General features: G+C 35.7%; 1 protein-coding gene across 3 annotated transcripts in view; it reads right to left on the bottom strand.

The window, feature by feature from the left end:
* Positions 1–7,937: 7,937 nt before the first annotated feature.
* Positions 7,938–24,441, bottom strand: part of LOC121860538 — an 87,884-nt gene continuing 71,380 nt past the window's right edge. The window contains exon 7 of one of the 3 annotated variants that reach the window (XM_042357698.1): positions 7,938–8,441. In XM_042357698.1, the coding sequence (XP_042213632.1) occupies positions 7,963–8,441 (479 nt within the window). In that variant the 3' untranslated portion in view covers positions 7,938–7,962. The remainder of the gene's footprint in view (positions 8,442–24,441) is intronic. The other 2 variants (XM_042357700.1, XM_042357699.1) reach the window with 2 other exon arrangements.

Raw genomic sequence — 24,441 nt, 5'->3', positions numbered from 1 at the left:
CAATGCACTATGATTATAACAACCAATAAACATGATTATAACCACGACAATGATTATAAATAAACTACCTAATATGATTATAACAACCACGACCATGATTATAACAACCACGAACATGATTATAAAACCACGACCATGATTATAACAACCAAGAACATGATTATAACAACTACGAATCATGATTATAACAACCACGAATATGATTAAATAAATTACGACTCATGATTATAACCACGACCATGATTATAAATAACCACTAACATGATTATAACAACCACGACCATGATTATAAATAACCACGAATACATTTATAAAAAATCCAGACCATGATTATAACAACTACGAATTGGATTATAAAAAACTAATGCACCATGATTATAAACAACCACTAATATGATTATAACAAATCAATAACAATGATTATAACAACCACGACCATGATTATAAATAAACCACTTAACATGATTATAACAACCACAACAATGATTATAACAACCACTAACATGATTATAACAACTACGACCATGATTATAACCACGACCATGATTATAACAACCAGGACCATGATTATAACAAACTACCACCATGATTATAACAACCACGACCATGATTATAACAACCACGTACCATGATTATAACTAAACACCTACCATGATTATAACAACCACAACAATGATTATAACAACCTACTTGACCAAGAATAAATAAACCACGACCATGATTATAAATAAACCACAACAATGATTATAACAAACCACGACCATAATTATAACAACCACTACCATGATTATAACAAATCATTTAACATGATTATAACCAAGAACATGATTATAACAACTACCTACAATGATTATAACAACGTAGAACATGATTATAACAACCACGAATATGATTATAACAACTACGACAATGATTATAACAACGAAGAACATGATTATAACAAACACGACCATGATTATAACAACTAAAGAACATGATTATAACCACGAATGATTATAACAAACTACGACCATGATTATAACAACCAACGACAATGATTATAACGAAGAACATGATTATAACAACCACGAACATGATTATAACAACCAAGAACATGATTATAACAACCACGAACATGATTATAACAACCAAGAACATGATTATAACAAACTAAGAACATGATTATAACAACCACGAACATGATTATAACAACCAAGAACATGATTATAACAACCACGAACATGATATAAATAAACTGCTGAAATTATAACAACCACGACAATGATTATAACAACGAACACATTTATAACAAAACCACGAACATGATTATAACAACCAAGAACATGATTATAACAACCACGACCATGATTATAACAAATCATTTAATCATGATTATAACAACCACGACCATGATTATAACAACCAGGACCATGATTATAACAACCGACCATGATTATAACAACCACGACCATGATTATAACAACCGACATAATTATAACAAACACGACCATGATTATAACAACCACAACAATGATTAAACAACACGACCATGATTATAACAACCATGCACAGATTATAACAACCACAACAATGATTATAACAACCAGTATAATTATAACAACCCGATATCAGATTATACCAACCACGAACATGATTATAACCAAGAACATGATTATAACAACCACGACAATGATTATAACAACGAAGAACATGATTATAACAACCACGATAAGATTATAACAACCACGACAATGATTATAACAACGAAGAACATGATTATAACAAACACGACCATGATTATAACAACCACGAACATGATTATAACCAAGAACATGATTATAACAACCACGACAATGATTATAACAACGATGAACATGATTATAACAACCAAGAGCATGATTATAACAACCACGAACATGATTATAACAACACGCCATAATTATTAACCACGACAATGATTATAACAACGAAGAACATGATTATAACAACCACGAACATGATTATAACAACCAAGAACATGATTATAACAACCAAGAACATGAGTTATAACAACCACGAACATGATTATAACAACCACGAACATGATTATAACAACCACGAACATGATTATAACAACCACGAACATGATTATAACAACCAAGAACATGATTATAACAACCACGACAATGATTATAACAACCAAGAACATGATTATAACAACCACGAACATGATTATAACAACCAGAACATGATTATAACAACCACGACAATGATTATAACACGACCATGATTATAACAACCAAGAACATGATTATAACAACCAAGAACATGATTATAACAACCACGAACATGATTATAACAACCACGAACATGATTATAACAACCACGACCATGATTATAACAACCACGAACATGATTATAACAACCACGACCATGATTATAACAACCACGACCATGATTATAACAACCGACCATGATTATAACAACCACGACCATGATTATAACAACCACGACCATGATTATAACAACCCACGAACATGATTATAACAACCAGGCCCATTATAACAACACGACCATGATTATAACAACCCGACCATGATTATAACAACCACGACCATGATTATAACAACCACGACCATGATTATAACAACCACGAGATTATAACAACCAGGACCATGATTATAACAACCACGACCATGATTATAACAACCGACCATGATTATAACAACCACGACCATGATTATAACAACCGACCACCAGTTATAACAACCACAACAATGATTATAACAACCACAATCATGATTATAACAACCGACCATGATTATAACAACCACAACAATGATTATAACAACCACGACCATAATTATAACAACCACGACCATGATTATACCAACTGAACATGATTATAACCAAGACATGATTATAACAACCACGACCATGATTATAACAACCACGACCATGATTATAACAACCACGACCATGATTATAACAAACACGACCATGATTATAACAACCACAACAATGATTATAACAACCACGACCATGATTAAAACAACCACGACCATGATTATAACAACCACAACAATGATTAGGCTATAACAACCACGACCATGATTATAACAACCACGACCATGATTATAACAACCACGAACATAATTATAACCAAGAACATGATTATAACAACCACAACAATGATTATAACAACGAAGAACATGATTATAACAACCACGAACATGATTATAACAACCACGAATATGATTATAACAACCACGACAATGATTATAACAACGAAGAACATGATTATAACAAACACGACCATGATTATAACAACCACGATCATGATTATAACCAAGAACATGATTATAACAACCACGACAATGATTATAACAACCAAGAACATGATTATAACAACCACGAACATGATTATAACAACTATGACCAAGATTATAACAACCACGACAATGATTATAACAACGATGAACATGATTATAACAACCAAGAACATGATTATAACAACCACGAACATGATTATAACAACCACGACCATGATTATAACAACCACGACCATGATTATAACAACCACGACCATGATTATAACAACCACGACCATGATTATAACAACCACGACCATGATTATAACAACCACGACCATGATTATAACAACCACGACCATGATTATAACAACCACGACCATGATTATAACAACCACAACAATGATTATAACAACCACGACCATAATTATAACAACCACGACCATGATTATACCAACCACGAACATGATTATAACCAAGAACATGATTATAACAACCACGACAATGATTATAACAACGAAGAACATGATTATAACAACCACGAATATGATTATAACAACCACGACAATGATTATAACAACGAAGAACATGATTATAACAAACACGACCATGATTATAACAACCACGAACATGATTATAACCAAGAACATGATTATAACAACCACGACAATGATTATAACAACGATGAACATGATTATAACAACCAAGAGCATGATTATAACAACCACGAACATGATTATAACAACCACGACCATGATTATAACAACCACGACAATGATTATAACAACGAAGAACATGATTATAACAACCACGAACATGATTATAACCAAGAACATGATTATAACAACCACGAACATGATTATAACAACCAAGAACATGATTATAACAACCACGAACATGATTATAACAACCACGAACATGATTATAACAACCAAGAACATGATTATAACAACCACGAACATGATTATAACAACCAAGAACATGATTATAACAACCACGACAATGATTATAACAACCAAGAACATGATTATAACAACCACGAACATGATTATAACAACCAAGAACATGATTATAACAACCACGACAATGATTATAACAACCACGACATGATTATAACAACCAAGAACATGATTATAACAACCAAGAACATGATTATAACAACCACGAACATGATTATAACAACCACGAACATGATTATAACAACCACGACCATGATTATAACAACCACGACCATGATTATAACAACCACGACCATGATTATAACAACCATAACAACCAAGAACATGATTATAACAACCACGACAATGATTATTACAACCACGAACATGATTATAACAACTCGACCATGATTATAACAACCAAGAACATGATTATAACAACCAAGAACATGATTATAACAACCACGAACATGATTATAACAACACTAACAACCCATGATTATAACAACCAAGAACATGATTATAACAACCAAGAACATGATTATAACAACCACGACCATGATTATAACAACCAAGAACATGATTATAACAACTATGACCATGATTATAACAACCAAGAACATGATTATAACAACCAAGAACTATGATTATAACAACCAAGAACATGATTATAACAACCAAGAACATGATTATAACAACCAAGAACATGATTATAACAACCAAGAACATGATTATAACAACCACGACCATGATTATAACAACCAAGAACATGATTATAACAACCAAGAACATGATTATAACTACGACCATGATTATAACAACCAAGAACATGATTATAACAACCAAGAACATGATTATAACAACCAAGAACATGATTATAACAACCAAGAACATGATTATAACAACCACGACCATGATTATAACAACCACGAACATGATTATAACAACCACGACCATGATTATAACAACTACGACCATGATTATAACAACCACGAACATGATTATAACAACCAAGAACATGATTATAACAACCACGAACATGATTATAACAACCAAGAACATGATTATAACCACGAACATGATTATAACAACCAAGAACATGATTATAACAACCAAGAACATGATTATAACAACCACGAACATGATTATAACAACCACGAACATGATTATAACAACCAAGAACATGATTATAACAACCACGAACATGATTATAACAACCACGAACATGATTATAACAACCATGACCATGATTATAACAACCACGAACATGATTATAACAACGAACATGATTATAACACCAGAACATGATTATAACAACCCGACCATGATTATAACAACCACGACCATGATTATAACAACCCACATTATAACAACCCATGATTATAACAACCACGACCATGATTATAACAACCACGACCATGATTATAACAACCACGACATGATTATAACAACCAAGAACATGATTATAACAACCAAGAACATGATTATAACAACCAAGAACATGATTATAACAACCAAAGTTATAACAACACGACCATGATTATAACAACCAAGAACATGATTATAACAACAACGACCATGATTATAACAACCACGACCATGATTATAACAACCAAGAACATGATTATAACAACCACGACCATGATTATAACAACCAAGAACATGATTATAACAACCACAAACATGATTATAACAACCAAGAACATGATTATAACAACCACGACCATGATTATAAAAACCATGATCATGATTATAACAACCAAGAACATGATTATAACAACCAAGAACATGATTATAACAACCACGACCATGATTATAACAACCAAGAACATGATTATAACCACGAATATGATTATAACCACCACGACCATGATTATAACACTCACGACCATGATTATAACAACCACGACTATGATTATAACAACCACGACTATGATCATAACCACAACTATAATTATAACAACCACGACCATGATTATAACAACCACGACCATGATTATAACAACCACGACCATGATTGTAACAACCACAACCATCTGGAAAACGATGTCGCTGTACGCTGTCAGCCGGACGGCGGTTGCGCGCTAGCCAAGCACGAGCGTTCGAACTTTCACGCCTCGGTAAACTGTACCACCGGACTCGCCACCGGGCACGAAGGGCCCACGATCACTTGTACTATTTTCTATAAAAATGGCAATGATTCTCTGTATATGTAACTTTTTTCATGGGGCAAAGGGAGGCTGGGGAACGTAACTCCCGTATTTAATTTATTTCTTATGGGGTTAATTTATCTGCTTGACGTTGTTTCGTATAACGTTGCATTTTCAGGAACGTAACTCCAACGTTAAGCGAGGACGTACTGTATTGCTAAAAGTAGTGTAGTTGTATTGAGGTGTAGTATTTCTGGAAAATAAAGCTATGATTATGTTATAAATGGATTTATTTGTGGAATTATTATTATTTTATGCATTACTTGCTCTACCAATCACAAAGACAGCCAGACAGCCTGGTGACCGACTGAGTGTGTGTTGCCAAGCACATTTTATGAAAAATAAAGCCAAAAAAATGTCCTACATGAATTATTTATAGCAAATAAGTATTTTGATCAGTAATATATGCATTACTGACCATCTCGGACACAAAGGCAAGCTAAAAATAACTGCTAAGTGCATAGGTGACCACGAGTGCTCGCTGTCACAACAAGCTGTCCTCTTATCTCCCTCCCTCCGTGCTGCCAGGGAGGTTTCTAGAGGGGCAATATATAGTTTTTCTTGCTTATTTTTTTATTGTTTTATCATTTAAAAAAGTAAAAAAAAATTTGGGGGATAAGTTGATTTTTCTTGATTTACCCCCGGGTGGGGGGGGTACTGCCAGCGGCACCCTAACCCGGGGCTTAAGGGTTAAAACACCACATAAGAGATAATAGTACACAATGAGCCAAAACAAGCTTGACAAATTATTTAGATAGAAAGGTGGAATTTGTTGCATTAGCATTGTAAATAAATTATCTGCAAACAGTTTTATATGAGTAATCATGATAAAAGAATTATTTCTATACATAAATGCGAGTGGAAGGCATCTGGAGGCACCACACTATCACCATATGGTGCAATCTCCTTGTACTTTTACGTTTTCCCACCCCTCCACACTCGCCAGCAACACGAGATATGGCTCAAAATTCTTACAACACTGTCATGAATAAATGAAATCACTGTGATGAATGAGCAATCAGCACAAGCTGCAAGAAAATGCATGGGAAATGTGGGTCAAGGTTATATCTTGGGTCATTTAAACACAAAAGGAGACTTGTGTGGCAGTCTACAAAGTTGCCAGATCAAGTCGACATTGCCAAATGTGAGTCTTGCATATCTAGAATTTATACACAAACAAAATTATTTTATTTTTTCTTTTAATTCATCCACAACTTGGAGTATGAAAACCCTAAAGCGATAATTTATATCATATGCAATTTTGCATCTGAAAACCCAAAGAGTATTAAAGTAAAGATATACTGCAGCAGGTCACTGAGAGATGGGCACAACAAAGCAGATCCATCTTGAAACAAACACATCATCCATCTCTATGCAACATTTTAACCTACTTGCATAACTTTTTTGTCCAAAAGTTATGGATGAATTAATTTTATAATCTTAAGATGACCGACAGCAAGACAGCAGAAGAAAAAAAGTGGGGGTAAACTATGAACCATCCCCCTAAGGGAGAATAGTCAGTACAGTAATTAAATTTGGTAGCACTCACTTTGATGTCAACTTCTTTCTCTCCACTTTCTCTTGTTGCTTGAAAATTCTCTCAGCCAACTTCTCTTGTTTTTTGAGGAATCTCTCCTCAACCTTCTCTTGTTTCTTGGTTAGTCGTTCCTCCAACTTTTCTTGTTTCTTGGTCAGTCGTTCATCTAGTCTCTCTTGTTTTTTGATAAGTTTTTCTTCTTCTTTGGCTAGCTTCTTGCGCTTTGCACCAGTATCAGCTCCTTCAATCTTTTCCTTCATTTTCTGTATTCTTGTCTCATCTGAAGCTTTCATATTACTTTGTATGTCCTCCAACTTTTCCTTCTCTTTTGGTTTGAGGATACTTTTAGAGCATGTTGAATCCAAATATGCCCTTACTGGATTTGCTATAACAGGCAATTGTTTATCCACTGCCTCTTTCACGGGAAATATTTGATGAGATGCAATCTGTGTTCCATTATCATCAAAGTGAAATTGTAATGTCTGATCTGAAAGACAAAGTAATAATATTAGGATAAAGTTTTTATTTCACATAATTTCTATTTATGATATTGAGAAGAAATATTTAACTATAAATTACACATAACAGAACATACAGTAAACCAGACCCCACATTAACCCCTTCAATATGGGGATGCCACTTTCAATATTTTATTTGGCTAATGCCAGATGATTTTATTCAGCTCAGAAAGGAAACCGTACAAGTGGTTAAAGGAAACAATTTACTAATTCCTTGTGTATGGGGCTCTCTCTCTGTTGAATAAAATCATCTGGCATTAGTGAAGCAAAATATTAGAAGTGGCATCCCCATAGTGAAGAGGTTAAACAAGAGGCCCAAAAGGCTTTATTGTCCATATAAGATGATAAATGCTGATGAAATACAGTTTTAAATGTGGACTATACAAATAACATTACAGTACTAATACATTTCAGCAAGTAATCACAGATGAGATGGTTAAAAACTACTTCTATCTTCAGTAAAGTCAATCACCGTAGATAACACAACCTGCTGTTGGACATAAATCTGTAAGAGAAGCATGACTAGAACTCTTTTGAAACCAGCAAATTTGTAGCAATAAATTAAAAACCAAAACAAGAGGTCCATGAGACCTTAACCCCTGAAGAGTCAGCTCAGTTCTAAAACATCACTACTGTTTAAAAAACTGCTGTATTTATGATTCTCCTGCACTCACTAGTGACAGCTTTTTTTTTTCCCAGGAATAGCCCACCTGGGCACAGGTCAGCGACCCACAACTAGGGGGTGAAAAAATAAGAATAGAAAGAAATTAAAATAGAAAAGGAAAAGGTTATATTACTCTACACAACGAAGATGCCGGAAAACCAGCTTTTTAAAGTGAGACATTGTATGAGCATGGAAACAGAAGAGGCAGAGCATTCCACAGTTTGGCTGTGTGAGGAAAGAAGGATGCATTTTAACGGGTTATTCTAGTGTAACCGACATCCACAGAGAAATGGTGAGCACAGCGGGCAAGATGTGTGTTACGAGCCCACGGCCTTGGCGGCGGTACACAGGATGCCAAATCCACCGAACATTGCCCATTAAAGTACCAGTAAGAGAGAGAGAGTGAAGCAACATTGTGGCGAAAAGAAAGGGAAGTAAGACTGTCAACTAAAGGAGGAGAGTTAATAAGACTAAATGCCTTTGAATCCACCCTATTCTAACAGTTGAACAGAAGAAGAGCCACCCCAGCCATGAGAGCAGTACTCCAAGTTAGGACGAATGAATCCCTTATATACTTGAAGCAACTGCTCAGGAGTGAAGTAGATACAGCATCTGTACAGAAGGCAGCTTTAGCACTGTTGAGGATGTGTGGCTTCCATGATATATTAGAGGAAATGGTGAGGCCTAGCATATCTATTTTAGAATTTGGCAGAATGACAGCATCCTGAAATGTGACTGGTTGGGAGATCATCTAATTTGGAAAGTGTAACTGGTAAATGCTGAGTTTATTACTATTGAATTTAAGCAAGTTTCTACCTACCCATTCGGAGATGCTGTACAGATCTGCATTAATAGATGTAATGATGTCAGCTCTTGAAACAGATCTAGTTTGAGAGTTACGGGGAAGGCGAAAATATGAAGAAGAGTGAAGAGTAGAATCATCAGCATAAGAATGGATAGAATTAGTAGTGCAGTGGTCCCTAGGTTAACAAGCACAATCCGTTCCAGCAGGTTGCTCGTTAACCGAAAATCTCGATAACCGAAAATCTCGTTAACCGAAACCATTGTTTTAATGGGTTTTTGGGTAATTGGTTCCAGCTCACTGAAAATTGCCTAAATTCAAAATTTTTTTTAGAAATTGACACTTACCTTGAGGTGTGTATGTAGAAGACTCCTGGATGATGATGCTGATGTGCATTGAAGTGGGAGGTGGAGGAGAAGCATTTTACTGCTTCTAGGAAGGTGAGTCACCTTCCATGAAAATGTCAGGAACCTCTGGACTGACAGATTCTCCACCATGAACATCCTCTCTCCTTCTTGAAGTGGAAGGCTGAGGGCTAGCATCATCCTCTCTCCTTCTTGAAGTGGAAGGCTGAGGGATAGCATCTTGTTCCCTCTGCTTTTCATTGAAGAAAGTGTCAATTGTGGTCTGTGGGGCATCTCTCCTCCTCACCATTAACTTATGTTTAAAGAAGGAGACCATTGAGTCCTCAACATGACACAAAGTTAGTTCAGTTTTTTCCACATCTGGGTGCTTTGAAGCCAGTTCCCTGAACTTCTCCCAGTGGTAAATCACATCTTTCAACTCTTTAGTTGACATATGGTCATCACTTTCAATTTCCTCCTCACCACTGTCAGCCTCTAACATCTCAACCAGTTGCTTCAAGTCATCAGGAGTAAGTTCCTCCTCATGAGACATCACAAGCTCTTCGACATCATCCTCTTCCACTTCAAGGCCCAATGACTGACCAATGGACACAATCTCTTGGTCCAACTCTGTGTCAACCTGAAATCCCTCAAAATCATGGACTACTGATGGCCACAGTGCTTTCCTTGAAGAATTGAGGGATCTAGTGGAGACTTCTTGCCATGTTAACACAATAAATTTTAAAGCCTCCAGGATGTTGAATTATGTCTTCTAGAACTGTTTCAGTGTTAGTTCAGGATCATTGGAAGTTGCCTGATGACACCTCCTAAACATTTTCTTCATGTACAACTTCTTGAAGTTGCTGATCACATTCTGGTCCATTGGCTGTATGATTGATGTAGTGTTGGGAGGCAAAAACAACACTTTCACAAAGTCAAATTGATACTCCAAAGTTCTGGCAAGTTCAGGGTCATGACTAGGAGCATTATCCATGAGGAAAAGAGCCATTAAAGGGAGTTTATTGGTGGTTAGGTAGCTCTTGACAGAAGGGCAAAACACATCAACAGCTGTCTTGTCACCCATGCCTTACGGTTGGACTTCCAATAAACTCCAAGCTTTGCTCTTACCACTTTCTGTTGCTTGAACACCCTGGGGTTTTCAGAGTGGTAGACAAGCATAGGTTTCAGTCGGAAATCCCCTGAAGCATTGGCACCAAGCAAGAGAGTGAGACGGTCTTTCATGGGTTTATGCCCAGGTAAAGAGGCTTCATCTCTGGTGATGAATGTTCTTTTGGGCATCTTTTTCCAGAACAGCCCAGTTTTGTCCACATTAAACACTTGCTGTGGAAGATAATTTTCTTCTTCCATCAGTTCTTTAAATTCCACTAAAAACTTTGCTGCCCCTTCCTTATCAGCACTAGCAGCTTCACCATGCCAAACACTGAAAATGTCACTTCTTTTCTTAAATTTTTCAAACCAGCCTTTGCTGGCCCGAAAATCTTCAAATTCTGTGGCTGAAGAACCAGGTTGATCTGTCTTTAAATGTTCGTAAATCTCCCTGGCTCTTTCACAAATGAATTCAGTAGAAACTGAATCACCTTCATCTGTTTTTCCCTAATCCAGATAAGAAGTAACCTCACAGTTTCTGCAATTAGGGATCTACTTTTAAACACTCTGGTAGAGTTGTCTCTCACTTTCACTTCTTTAAATTTGTCTTTCTGCGCAAGAATTGTCGACACAGTTGATGTCAACATGCCATATTCTTTGCATAGCGCATTTGTTCTAATGCCTTGTTCATGTTTTTTTTATAATTTCCTGCTTGGTTTGGATTGAAATCGCTTTTCTTGATCTCTTAGGCCCCATGCTGGATTCAAACAATGTCAACACGTGACTTTTAAGTTAAACTAGCTGTAAATAAAGAATATTTTCTTTAAAATAACACTGCACTGCACTATATATTGTCAATATGTAAAATAAATTTCAAAATGACCAATAATTTACTTGGAAACACAGAAAAAAAGCATTTAGTTGAAGAGAGTTTCAAGCAAGATGTTACCTCCACTGAAAACAGAGAGAGACTAACGCTTGTTTGGTGTGTTAAAAGGCTGGATGGCGCGCATAAAACTAGTGACCTTTTCAATTATGTTCAATAATTGTTAAAATGACTAAAAAATTAAATATTAAACTTTTAAAATTATTGAATAGTATAAACTTCTTGATATTTACTAAAATAGTAAGGAATTTAAGCCCTAGAACCGATTACTATATTGGCGGACTAATACTACAGCTGGTTGACCGCCAAGGCAAGCGAAAACATGTTGAGGTCGGCACATAAGAAACTCGTTAACCGAGGGATTGCTCGTTAACCGAAGTTAAGAATCTTATGGGAGGTAACTCGTTAACCGAAATCTCGTTAACCGAGGCACTCGTTAACCGAGGGATCACTGTATAGTGTGAAATAAATCACTGATAAAAAGAAGGAAGAGAGTAGGTGAAAGAACAGAACCTTGTGGGACACCACTATTGGTAGAGAAAGAGCGAGAGATCAATCCCTCGACAACAACTGCCATGGATCGGTTCTCAAGGAAGCTAAAGATTAGAAAACAAAGTGGGGAAGAGAAACTATAAGAGGGAAGTTTAGAAAGCAAAGACTTGTGCCATACCCGTCAAATGCTTTGGAGATTTCGAGGTTCCACGACGAAAGTTTCCCCATAATTCCCAATACATGAAAACGGGACTACACTGCCCCTTTAACCCAGGTTTGTTCAACGTGGATTCGCTCAAATGCTTTTTTATTACAACCCAGTATCGCTTCAATCAACCAGAGTACCTTTCTCATATATGAGGGTTGGCGACCACAGCCCTTCACTCTAAAAGTTCTAGGGCTGTTCTTACCAAACCTCCAAGGTTTTGTATCTCTCCGGGGACAATGTTTTTAATTTAATTCATCCATCCCATTCTCTGTCTTCCCTCACCCTCCTATCCACAATTTTTCCCAGTAATATTTCTGTTATTATCCCCTCATCCTTAATTATATGACCAAAGTGTCTTATTTTTCCTTTTCTGTATACTTCAAGTATTTTTCTTGAAGCTTTTGCCAATCTTATTACAAGTACTTCATCATTTGTTTTCCTGTCAGTGCAGCTTATTCTTAAGCATTTGCCTATAACACCACATTTCAAAGGCCTCCAACCCCTTTCTGGTGTCTGCTGAAAGTGTCCACACACCTGGCCCATACAGAGCCCTTGCCATATAAAGCCTTTCAGCAGCCTTTTTCTCGCATTGAAGCTAATGTCACTTTTCATTAGGTCTTTTAGATTATTAAATGCTGTTTTTGCTTGCCCTATTCTTATTTTGACTTCTTCCATACATCTACTACCACAGCTAATATTATTTCCCAAATACACAAAATATTCTATTTGTTTAAATTCTCTGTTGCCTACCAAAATTTCTATTTTGGGATTTATTTCCAATTTGGAAAAAAAACTACTTTCAACTTTACAGTATTAACTCTTAAACCATAGTTTTCACCTTTGCACTAATCTGTTAATGAGTTTTTGTCTCTTCAATTTTGGTGATAAAAGCAGTATTGTCTACATAGTGTATATTTGATATTACACCTTTTCACATATCCATTGAGACATTGTTACATAACTATTTGACAAATTTCATAACCGAATGACAGACAGAACACATATCGAATGACAATCTAAAATAACTGTTCGTTCATGCTAATGGAAGTGATTGACATAAGTTATGAAGTTGACAGACATGAACAATAAACCGACAGTCTACATATAGTTTGAGAATGTAACAATTGGAGAATGACATACCACCAACAGTTATTTTAGATTGTCATTCAATATGTGTTCTGTCTGTCATTCGGTTACGAAATTTGTCAAATAGTTACGTAACAATGTCTCAACGGATATGTGAGAAGGTGTACTTTACCATTAACTTTTAGTCCTTCATTATCACTTATAACTTATCTCATACAGAATTCTGAATATATATTATACAATTTTGGAGATAGAACACAGCCTTGTCTTACTCCTTGTCTAACTGTGAACCAATTAATACATATAATATTTACTAAAACTGCAGCCTCCTGTTGCCAGTATCGCTTAACACAGGCCTAAAATTCACTCGAATGTGGGTTGAGCCGGGCTAACACAGGAATATTCGGCCAAATGCGGTCAGGTAGAAAACATTTTGCGAAGGCCAGCAGTTGAGTACAATACAGTTTACGGGTAGCGTCCCCACACCACACACATGCAAAAAAAGTCGAAAACATTAAATGAATAAAAAAAATTTCGCAAGCCAGCGACATTTATGTCATGATTATATTTCAATTTGTAATTTCTGGTAGATAAACTCAACTTTCTTCATATTTTTTATTTGGTTTACATGCACACACAATCCTACATACCGCTTGTGTAAAATAATAATAATCATTAGATCAAAAACGTAAAATGAATAAATTTCTTCATGTGTCAGAGGGAAGGGGAGTGTTGTTAAGGGTCAGGAGCGGGAGAGTACCCAGCCGGGCCACGTTACTATGGTGAGGCTTGAGGGAAGCCACGTGTGATTCAGCCAGCCTCTGCAAATGGCTGCAGTGTTAAACTTTCAGGAACTAATTTCATGGACATGCTAGTGCCTCCAAAACATCCTGTTTAAGTGAAATTGGTAGATGTATGTGTATTAGTGAGCTACTTTAGAGCTGTAAGACATCTTGAGCTTTGGTTTTGGAGTGTTTATGGTGGCAGGGAGGGGACTTTTTGGGGTCGACCTGATGCATTCCCTATCTCCCCATGTTATAATGGTTCACTCTACATGGTATTTTCTGGAAAATTAACCCCTACATTAAACGAGGGGAAGTGTAGTGGCAACACTCCCAGGGGCTTGGGTAGGGTGGATGTGGGGGTGTGAGGGACAGAGGTGGCTTCCCTGCCTTATCCCATATTTATCCCTCCCTTGTTCACTGTCTCCTTGACACAGACACACTAACATATCACACTACATGGCTTAGTGGATTTAATCACTTTTATTCAAGTGTCTTTGCATTGCGACATATTTCTTTTATATCTAACTTACAAAGAACATCTTATTGTTTTGGTGATGTGAAGTAGAGTGTGGTGACACACATGTAGGGGCTAAAAGTGTTGCCGTTATCGTGTTATTTTTTAATAGTGTGTTTACATAAATAATTTGATATACCTTCTTGAGAAGTCATATAAATCAATGTAAATAAATACAATTGATATAAGCAGGTTGAAAATTACCAAAATCAAATTTATTGAAAGAAAACTCAAATATAGCATAGTTTATGTTCAGTCAGACTGGCCAGACAGTCAAGGCTCATTGTTGCTGTTGCAAAGTCCTTGTTATTCTATAAAAACAATTGTCATGACAAAATAAATTAATTAAACCTCATAATTTTTCATATATTACATACAATATATATACAGACACACTTGATAAAAAAACTACCATTACAATTCCTGCACAAAACAAACTGACAATACAAACGAAGTGTTTCAAAAAGGCCCTGAGGCATTCCTTGCATTGGTAGCCCTGCGAGTGTATGGGTTCGGCCACACGTGATCGAAACAGGTGATCGGCACTCTGAAACGAAACCCAGTACTAGATTTTTCGGAATTATCGACCGTATGGTAAAACGTTGTTGGACCGAGTTCCATTATGACGGCATGCGAAACTGTGGAACTATTCAGATGTTTCAGAAGAGCGTGGTATATTTTTCAATACGAATAAAGAATGAAGAGAACCAGCAATACAAATACAGATTCAAAATTCGGTTGCAAAATAATCTTATACCTTTACTACATCCACTAATTCTGCCAAACATATACAGTAATGCATTCCTATATGGCAACTCATCCACTTCCATGGTTACTGCAGTCCACGGTGTGTGAAACATTTAATATAACATACAGTTTAACTTATCATATTGTAACAAAGTACTGTACTTCAATATTGTTAATGAAATAGCTAATTTCGGCCTACCAAATTAAGTACGAAATATCTCACATTCAGGCCAACCAACTCTCGCGAGACAACGGGAATATTAAGTTGGAAAATCATTGGACCCACCTGTACGGCAGTTTTTTTACAGTGTACATACATACATACATACATACATACATACATACATACATACATACATACATACATAAATACATACATACATAGTAAAACCTCAGTAATTCAGACTAATTGGGGCATACCCCGAAAAAAACAAATACTGTATGGGGGTTTGGAGATAACTGCACTTCAACAACTACGGTCTTTAAGTGTATAACAAGGTTATTAAAAATATATTATATCAACGATGAAAAAAAATATGAAACAGAACTCTCTGGGTTAAAAATCAGACATACCGTATAGGTCTGGTTGTCAAAAGTGCTTTCACCAAGATGATTGTTATTTACTGTAACGTGTTATATGTAAGCAGCCACAGAATTTGTCTTAAGAATAAAGAGAAAACTGTATATTGCACAGTACTATAAAGATAAAAATAAGAACAAATAAGTGTAGGAGTATTGTATGTGGAAAACGAGTGTTTATCTGGAAGCAGCTGGCAGGAGGTGGGGGGGGGCATCATGGGTGGGTACTCTCTCCCCCAAGGTTCCTTTAACACTTTTTAATAAGTAATATTGTTGTGTACAGTATTATGCATCATTAATCATTTGTCTAAGTGTACAAGTTGCCAAACTGAGTCATCATATAACACTCAAAGGTAGTAAATAACATTTTTAAGAAGGTATCTTCATATAAAATACTATATAGAGTAATATTGTGACCCCTGTTGTAAGCTGGTTTGGTGAAAGCTGTCACACGAACGTACCTTGATATAGCTTATCCTTATATTTTAAAGACATATTACAAATTACATACAGTATTGTATTTTCTCTATTGTTGAAGATGTTATATTAATCATGATGAACCATAAACCATAAGAGGCCAATCATATGAGAATATAATACTGAATCAATAAATAAACCTGACGAATGTGGCAACACCCGATTAGCCCAGCCTGTTTATATACTCAAGTGTCTTAGTTCTCAGTAGGCTATAGCAAATCTGATTAGACCACTGTACAGTATTCAGTAAGTGTTGTTCATTTCATAAGATTTGTTTATTAACCCCTACGTCCCAGTTGACATTACGGGATACACATCTAGGGCGCCCCGGTTGACGTTCCGGAACGCGTACCTTTTCGTGGCATTGTTTGAATGCCCAGCGCGGGTTATCAGGCTCCAGTGTGACTATTTGCCTGTAACGCCACATGCTCGGCCACAGGGAAGCTTCCTGAATGTAAGTACCTACTTTTGTTACTTTCATTTTCATTGTTTGTCCAATCTATAATGTTGTATCAATGTAATATTACTAAAAGTAGTGTACAGCTCCTCCCCAAGTCATAAGTCGAAATGGTCTAAGTCGGAAATGCTTAAATAATACATAGAAAATCTAAATTGGGTGTCTCTTTTTCTTCTCAGCACCACAAAACACTCACCTTTAAGCTTGCCAGCCATTTTAAAGTGAATTACAAACGAAAATTTTGTCTATGTACTGACTTTGGGACTCGAAAACACGTAATCTGACCAAATTTTCATATGACGCACGCACGCACGCACGCACGCACGCACACACGCACACACACACACACACACACACACACACACACACACACTCTCTATTACCCAGCTTTACGCGGTTTCACTTTACGCGATTTCTCATATACGCGGTGCCTCGCCAGAACCGAACTTTCACTTTCCGCGGTTCATCTACCCATATACGCGTGAAGTATAATTTTTTTTTTTATTTACCTCATAAAATTCATACAAATTACCCGGCCAGAATATAATTTACATTGCTGGAATTCTTACAATTTGATGATCATTTTGAATATAAACATCATAGATTTTGCATTAGACATACAAATTTTAGATGTAATGTTTACTCTGAGTAAATATGTTGTCTTTTGTGCAAAATATATGACATTTATATTCAAAATATTCCTGGTCTTACAAGGAATCCAGCAATGTCAATTATATTATCTTAACTTTAGTCTGAGGTATTATTTATTACTAAAAAGGTAAATACTCTGGTTTTCCCACACATTTATCTGGTAGGGAGGGTTGGTGGGGAGTGGAGGGGAAGGAGGGACCGACCGACCATCTGGCACAGTGTGAAGAATATTTTTTTTTTTTATTAACTGAAGATATTTGTTTTAGCTCATAAAATTCATACAAATTACCCGGCCAGAATATAATTTACATTGCTGGAATTCTTACAATTTGATGATCATTTTGAATATAAACATCATAGATTTTGCATTAGACATACAAATTTTAGATGTAATGTTTACTCTGAGTAAATATGTTATCTTTTGTGCAAAATATATGACATTTACATTCAAAATATTCCTGGTCTTACAAGGAATCCAGCAATGTCAATTATATTATCTTAACTTTAGTCTGAGGTATTATTTATTACTAAAAAGGTAAATACTCTGGTTTTCCCACACATTTATCTGGTAGGGAGGGTTGGTGGGGAGTGGGGGGGAAGGAGGGACCGACCGACCGACCATCTGGCACAGTGTGAAGAATATTTTTTTTTTTTATAAACTGAAGATATTTGTTTTAGCTCATAAAATTCATACAAATTACCCGGCAAGAATATAATTTACATTGCTGGAATTCTTACAATATGATGATCATTTTGAATATAAACATCATGGATTTTGCATTAGACATACAAATTTTAGATCTAATGTAATAATTTGGTTTACACAAAGCAAGTATTTTATCTTTTGTGCAAAATATATGAAGTTTACATTCAAAATATTCCCTGACCTGCAAGGAATCCAGAAATGTCAATTATATTATCCTAACTTTAGTCTGAGGTATTATTTATTACTAAACGTTAAAATCTAGTGTTTCACCCAATCATTTCTCAGAGAGGTAGGGGCCAGTGAGCTGGGAAGAGAGGGGGGGGGATTTGAGTCCATTATTTGAATGGACATTAACCTGGCGACTGTATTTCTCTTAAATATTAATTGTGTGAGCATACCATCATAAAATTTAGATGTTATTTTTACTACAACATAGGTATTGTGTCGGAAAAAGTGGAGTTTGGGGGTCGGGCCAGTCTCTATTGGAATTAATCCCATATGTTCTGTTGTTCACTTTACGCGGTTTTCACTTTCCGTGGTACCCTGTGGGTTCCGCGGTTGACCTGTGGGTTCAACTACTGTATGTATGTAAATCGGGGTACTACTGTGTGTATATATATATATATATATATATATATATATATATATATATATATATATATATATATATATATATATATATATATATATATATATATATATATATATATATATATATATATATATAAACTGATAACCACAAGGAAAGAAGAAAACACGAAGTTCCCAAGTGCTTTCGTGTAATACACATCTTCAGGGGTGAATACAGACTAAGGAGAAGTACAAAACAAGGTGTACATATACAGAGGAGGCTGAGATCAGGTCCACAATGGTCAGGTATTAGGTAATGACCCTACTAATCTTCAAAAAGCACCGCAGCAGTCGGTAGTCAGGTCAGAGGGTAAAGCGCTTGGGATCATGCGCACCCACAGTGATTTACTTGCATATACACCTAAACCCCGACTTACGACTATACGGACTTACGTCCAATGGTACTTACGACCTGCTTTGACCGTACGTCCATACGGGACATACGACTGCGACCGCTGTGACCAAAAATTTTTTCAAATGACGCGCGCATTTTCTATACCGAAACGTTTCCGTCCCGGGCGAGAGGGAGGGGTGTCTTGGGTCACCTCGTGGCTGCACTCACTCAGTGGAGCGCTTTGTTTGTGTTTGGCTATCGTATCCTATACTGATCGCGCTGTGAACTTTCGTTATTATTGTATTTAATTGACTTTATAATGACTGGAAAGCGTAAAAGTGAGAGTGCTGGTGGTACTCCAAGGAAAAGGAGACAGGCAATTACTTTTGAGATGAAACTGAAGATAATAACACAGTATGAGAATGGAAAAACAGTAGCAACAATCTCACGCGACCTAGGTTTCTCACACTCGACTATATCCACTATTCTGAAGGACAAGGAACGTATTCGTGAAGTAGTGAAAGGAACAACACCTATAAAGGGAACTATAATAACAAAAAAAAGACAAGGTCCTATCCACGATATGGAAAAATTATTGGTGATATGGATAGAAGACCAGATACAGAAGCGTGTACCCTTAAGTGTTCTAACCATACAGGCTAAAGCAAGAAGCCTGTTCCAAAGCCTGAAGGAGCAGGCAGGAGATGAATGTGATCAAACCTTTACAGGAAGTCAAGGGTGGTTTGATAGATTTAAAAAACGCTACAGTCTACACAGTGTTAAGGTGAGTGGAGAGGCAGCTAGTGCCGATGTTGGTGCTGCCGAAGCTTTTAAGGAGGAGTTAGATGATGTGATTGTGGAAGGGAATTATTTGCCAGAGCAAATATTCAATGTGGATGAGACTGGATTATTGTGGAAACGCATGCCTGACCGGACATACATCCACAAAGAGGCAAAAAAAAATGCCCGGATTCAAGGCATTCAAGGACAGAATTACACTTCTGTTGGGGGGAATGTTGCTGGTTTCAAGCTAAAGCCCTTCATGATCTATCATTCAGAGAACCCCAGGGCTTTTAAACATGTCAGCAAGCACACACTGCCAGTGTTTTATCGCAGTAACAAGAAAGCCTGGATGACCCTAGTACTATTTGAGGATTGGTTCATGACTTGTTTCATTCCACGAGCCAAGGAGTATTGTCTGCAACAAAGGATTCCATTCAAGATTTTACTGATTTTGGATAATGCTCCGGGACACCCACCACACCTGGACGACATGCACCCTGATGTTAAGGTAGTGTACATGCCACCTAACACTACCTCTATCATCCAACCCATGGATCAAGGTGCTATTTCTGCCTTTAAAGCGTATTATTTACGCACGACCTTCGCTCAGGCTGTTGTTGCTACTGAAGGTGAGAAAACGCTCAGACAGTTTTGGAAGGAGTACAACATTTTGTCATGTATAAAGAACATTAGTGCAGCATGGGATCAGGTTACAAAACATTGCATGAATGGAATATGGAAGAAAATCCTGAAAAGATATGTGAACAGTTTCAAAGGATTTAATGAAAGTGAAGTTATTTTGGATATTAGTAACAAGATAGTGGACTTAGGTAAACAGCTGGAGTTAGAAATTGATACTGAAGATGTTGGACAGTTGGTTGAAAGTGTAGCAGAAGAGCTCAGTAACGAGGATCTTATTGAACTAGATGCACAGAAAGTTGCAGAGGAAGAAGAGAGACAAAATGTAGAAGAAGAGCCTGCACCCCCCAAAAAGTTTTCAGTGAAACATATGGCAGAGGCATTTGCTACAATTAATAAAGGAATGCAAATGTTTGATGGCATGGATCAAAATTATGAGCGTTATGCCAAAGTTGACAGAATGATCCAAGATTCACTTGCTTGCTACAGAGAAATTTATAATGAAAAGAAAAAGAAAACTGTGCAGTCTAAATTGGACACCTATTTCAAGAAGTCCCCCAGTACTGGCTCCTCACGCCCCACCAGTGCTGCCTCTTCACTCCCTCAAGATGATCCAATACCTTCAACCAGCAAGTTACCACAGTACATAAACCTGTCTGAAGGAAGCGACATTGATGACCCACCCAGCCCTGTCTCCTCTTCTGCTTCTTCCAATTAATATAGTCTCCATGTATCCTGTAAATAGAAAATTATGGGGGCCCCGTGTGCATTCAGCTGACTACATTTAAGGTAAGTGCTCAGTCACACTGTATCCATTCCTCATTATTTATTACTTTTACTGTACTGTATCCAGTCCTCATTATTTTTTACGTTTAGTGTACTGTATTTCATTGTAGATTTTTAAAAAAAATTTGAAAAAAAAAAATTTTTGAATTTTTTTTTTTTTGAAAATTTTTTTTATTTTTATTTTATTTTTTATCTATATCGGACTTACGACCATATCGGACTTACGACCTGGATTTGGGTCCCTAACCCCGTCGTAAGTCGGGGTTTAGGTGTATGTATATATATATATATATATATATATATATATATATATATATATATATATATATATATATATATATATATATATATATATATATATATATATATATATATATATATATATATATATAATATACAGTTGTACCCCACTTAACGCTGTCAATAGAACCCAGAGGGTCCCGTGTTAAGTGAAATCCTCGTTAAGTGAACAACAGAACATATGGGATTAATTCCAATAGAAACCAGCCCGACCCCCAAACTCCACTTTTTGAAGACACATAACTATGTTGTAGTAAAAATAACATCTTAATTTTATGATGGTACATGCACACAATTAATACTTAAGAGAAATAGAGAAATACAGTCGCCAAGTTAATGTCCATTCAAATAATGGACTCCACTCCCTCCCCCTCTCACACTACACTGCCGGCTCTTCCCTCTCTGAGAAATTTTTGGGGGAAAACCACTAAATTTTAATAAATAATACCTCAAACTAAAGTTAGGTTAATACAATTGACATTGCTGGATTCCTTGTAAGACCAGGAATATTTTGAATATAAATGTCATATATTTTGCACAAAAGATAACATAGTTACCCAGAGAAAAAATTTTATCTAAAATTTGTATGTCTAATGCAAAATATATGATGTTTATATTCAAAATGATCACCAAATTATAAGAATTCCAGCAATGTAAATTATATTCTGACCGGGTAATTTGTTATGAATTTTATGAGCTAAAACAAATATCTTCAGTTAATAAAAAAAAAAAAAATCTTCACGACACTATCTATCAATCAAAGTACCCCACCTTGCCTCCCCCCTCTTCCAACCGCGCGGTCAGTCCCAACCCTCCCCCCACCCCCCACCAATCCTCCCTTCAAGAGATGTGGGGTGAAAAAAATAAATTTTAACATTCTGTATTAAATAATACCTCAGATTAAAGTTACGATAATATAATTGACATTGCTGGATTCCTTGTAAGACCAGGAATATTTTGAATATAAATGTCATATATTTTGCACAAAAGATAACATATTTACTCAGAAAATATTTTATCTAAAATTTGTATGTCTAATGCAAAATATATGATGTTTATATTCAAAATGATCATCAAATTATAAGAATTCCAGCAATGTAAATTATATTCTGACCGGGTAATTTGTATGAATTTTATGAGCTAAAACAAATATCTTCAGTTAATAAAAAAAAAAAAATATTCTTCACGGGGTAACAGATGGTCGGTTGGTCCCTCCTTCCCCCCCACCCCCCACCAACCGTGCCAAGGAGATGTGTGGGAAAACCAGAATACTTAACTTTTTTGTAATAAATAATACCTCAAACTAAAGTTAGGATAATATAATTGACATTGCTGGATTCCTTGTAAGACCAGGAATATTTTGAATATAAATGTCATATATTTTGCACAAAAGATAACATAGTTACTCAGAAAAAATTTTTATCTAAAATTTGTATGTCTAATGCAAAATATATGATGTTTATATTCAAAATGATCACCAAATTATAAGAATTCCAGCAATGTAAATTATATTCTGGCCGGGTAATTTGTATGAATTTTATGAGCTAAAACAGGCAGTCCAGGCAGGGGTGGCGAATTGGGGGCAAATCTAGAAATAAGCGTCTGAGCAGGACCTCACGCGTATATGTGGAAAAAATCCGTGTTAAGTGAAAGTTCAGTTCTGGCGAGGCACAGTATATGATAAAAGCGTTAAGTGAAACCGCATTAAATGAATAATACTGTATGTATATATATATATATATATATATATATATATATATATATATATATATATATATATACATATACATATACATATATACATATATATATATATATATATATAATATATATATATATATATATATATATATATAATATATATATATATATATATATATATATATATATATATATATATATATATATATATATATATATATATATATATATATATATATATATATATATATATATATATATACACACAGTAGTACCCCGCTTAAAGCGGTC

The sequence above is a fragment of the Homarus americanus genome, unplaced genomic scaffold (genome assembly GCF_018991925.1).
Source record: "Homarus americanus isolate GMGI-L3 unplaced genomic scaffold, GMGI_Hamer_2.0 scaffold5794, whole genome shotgun sequence".
Lineage (NCBI taxonomy): Eukaryota > Metazoa > Arthropoda > Malacostraca > Decapoda > Nephropidae > Homarus > Homarus americanus.
The sequence above is the reverse complement of the archived record's forward strand: the minus strand, read 5'-3'. Positions and strand labels throughout refer to the sequence as shown.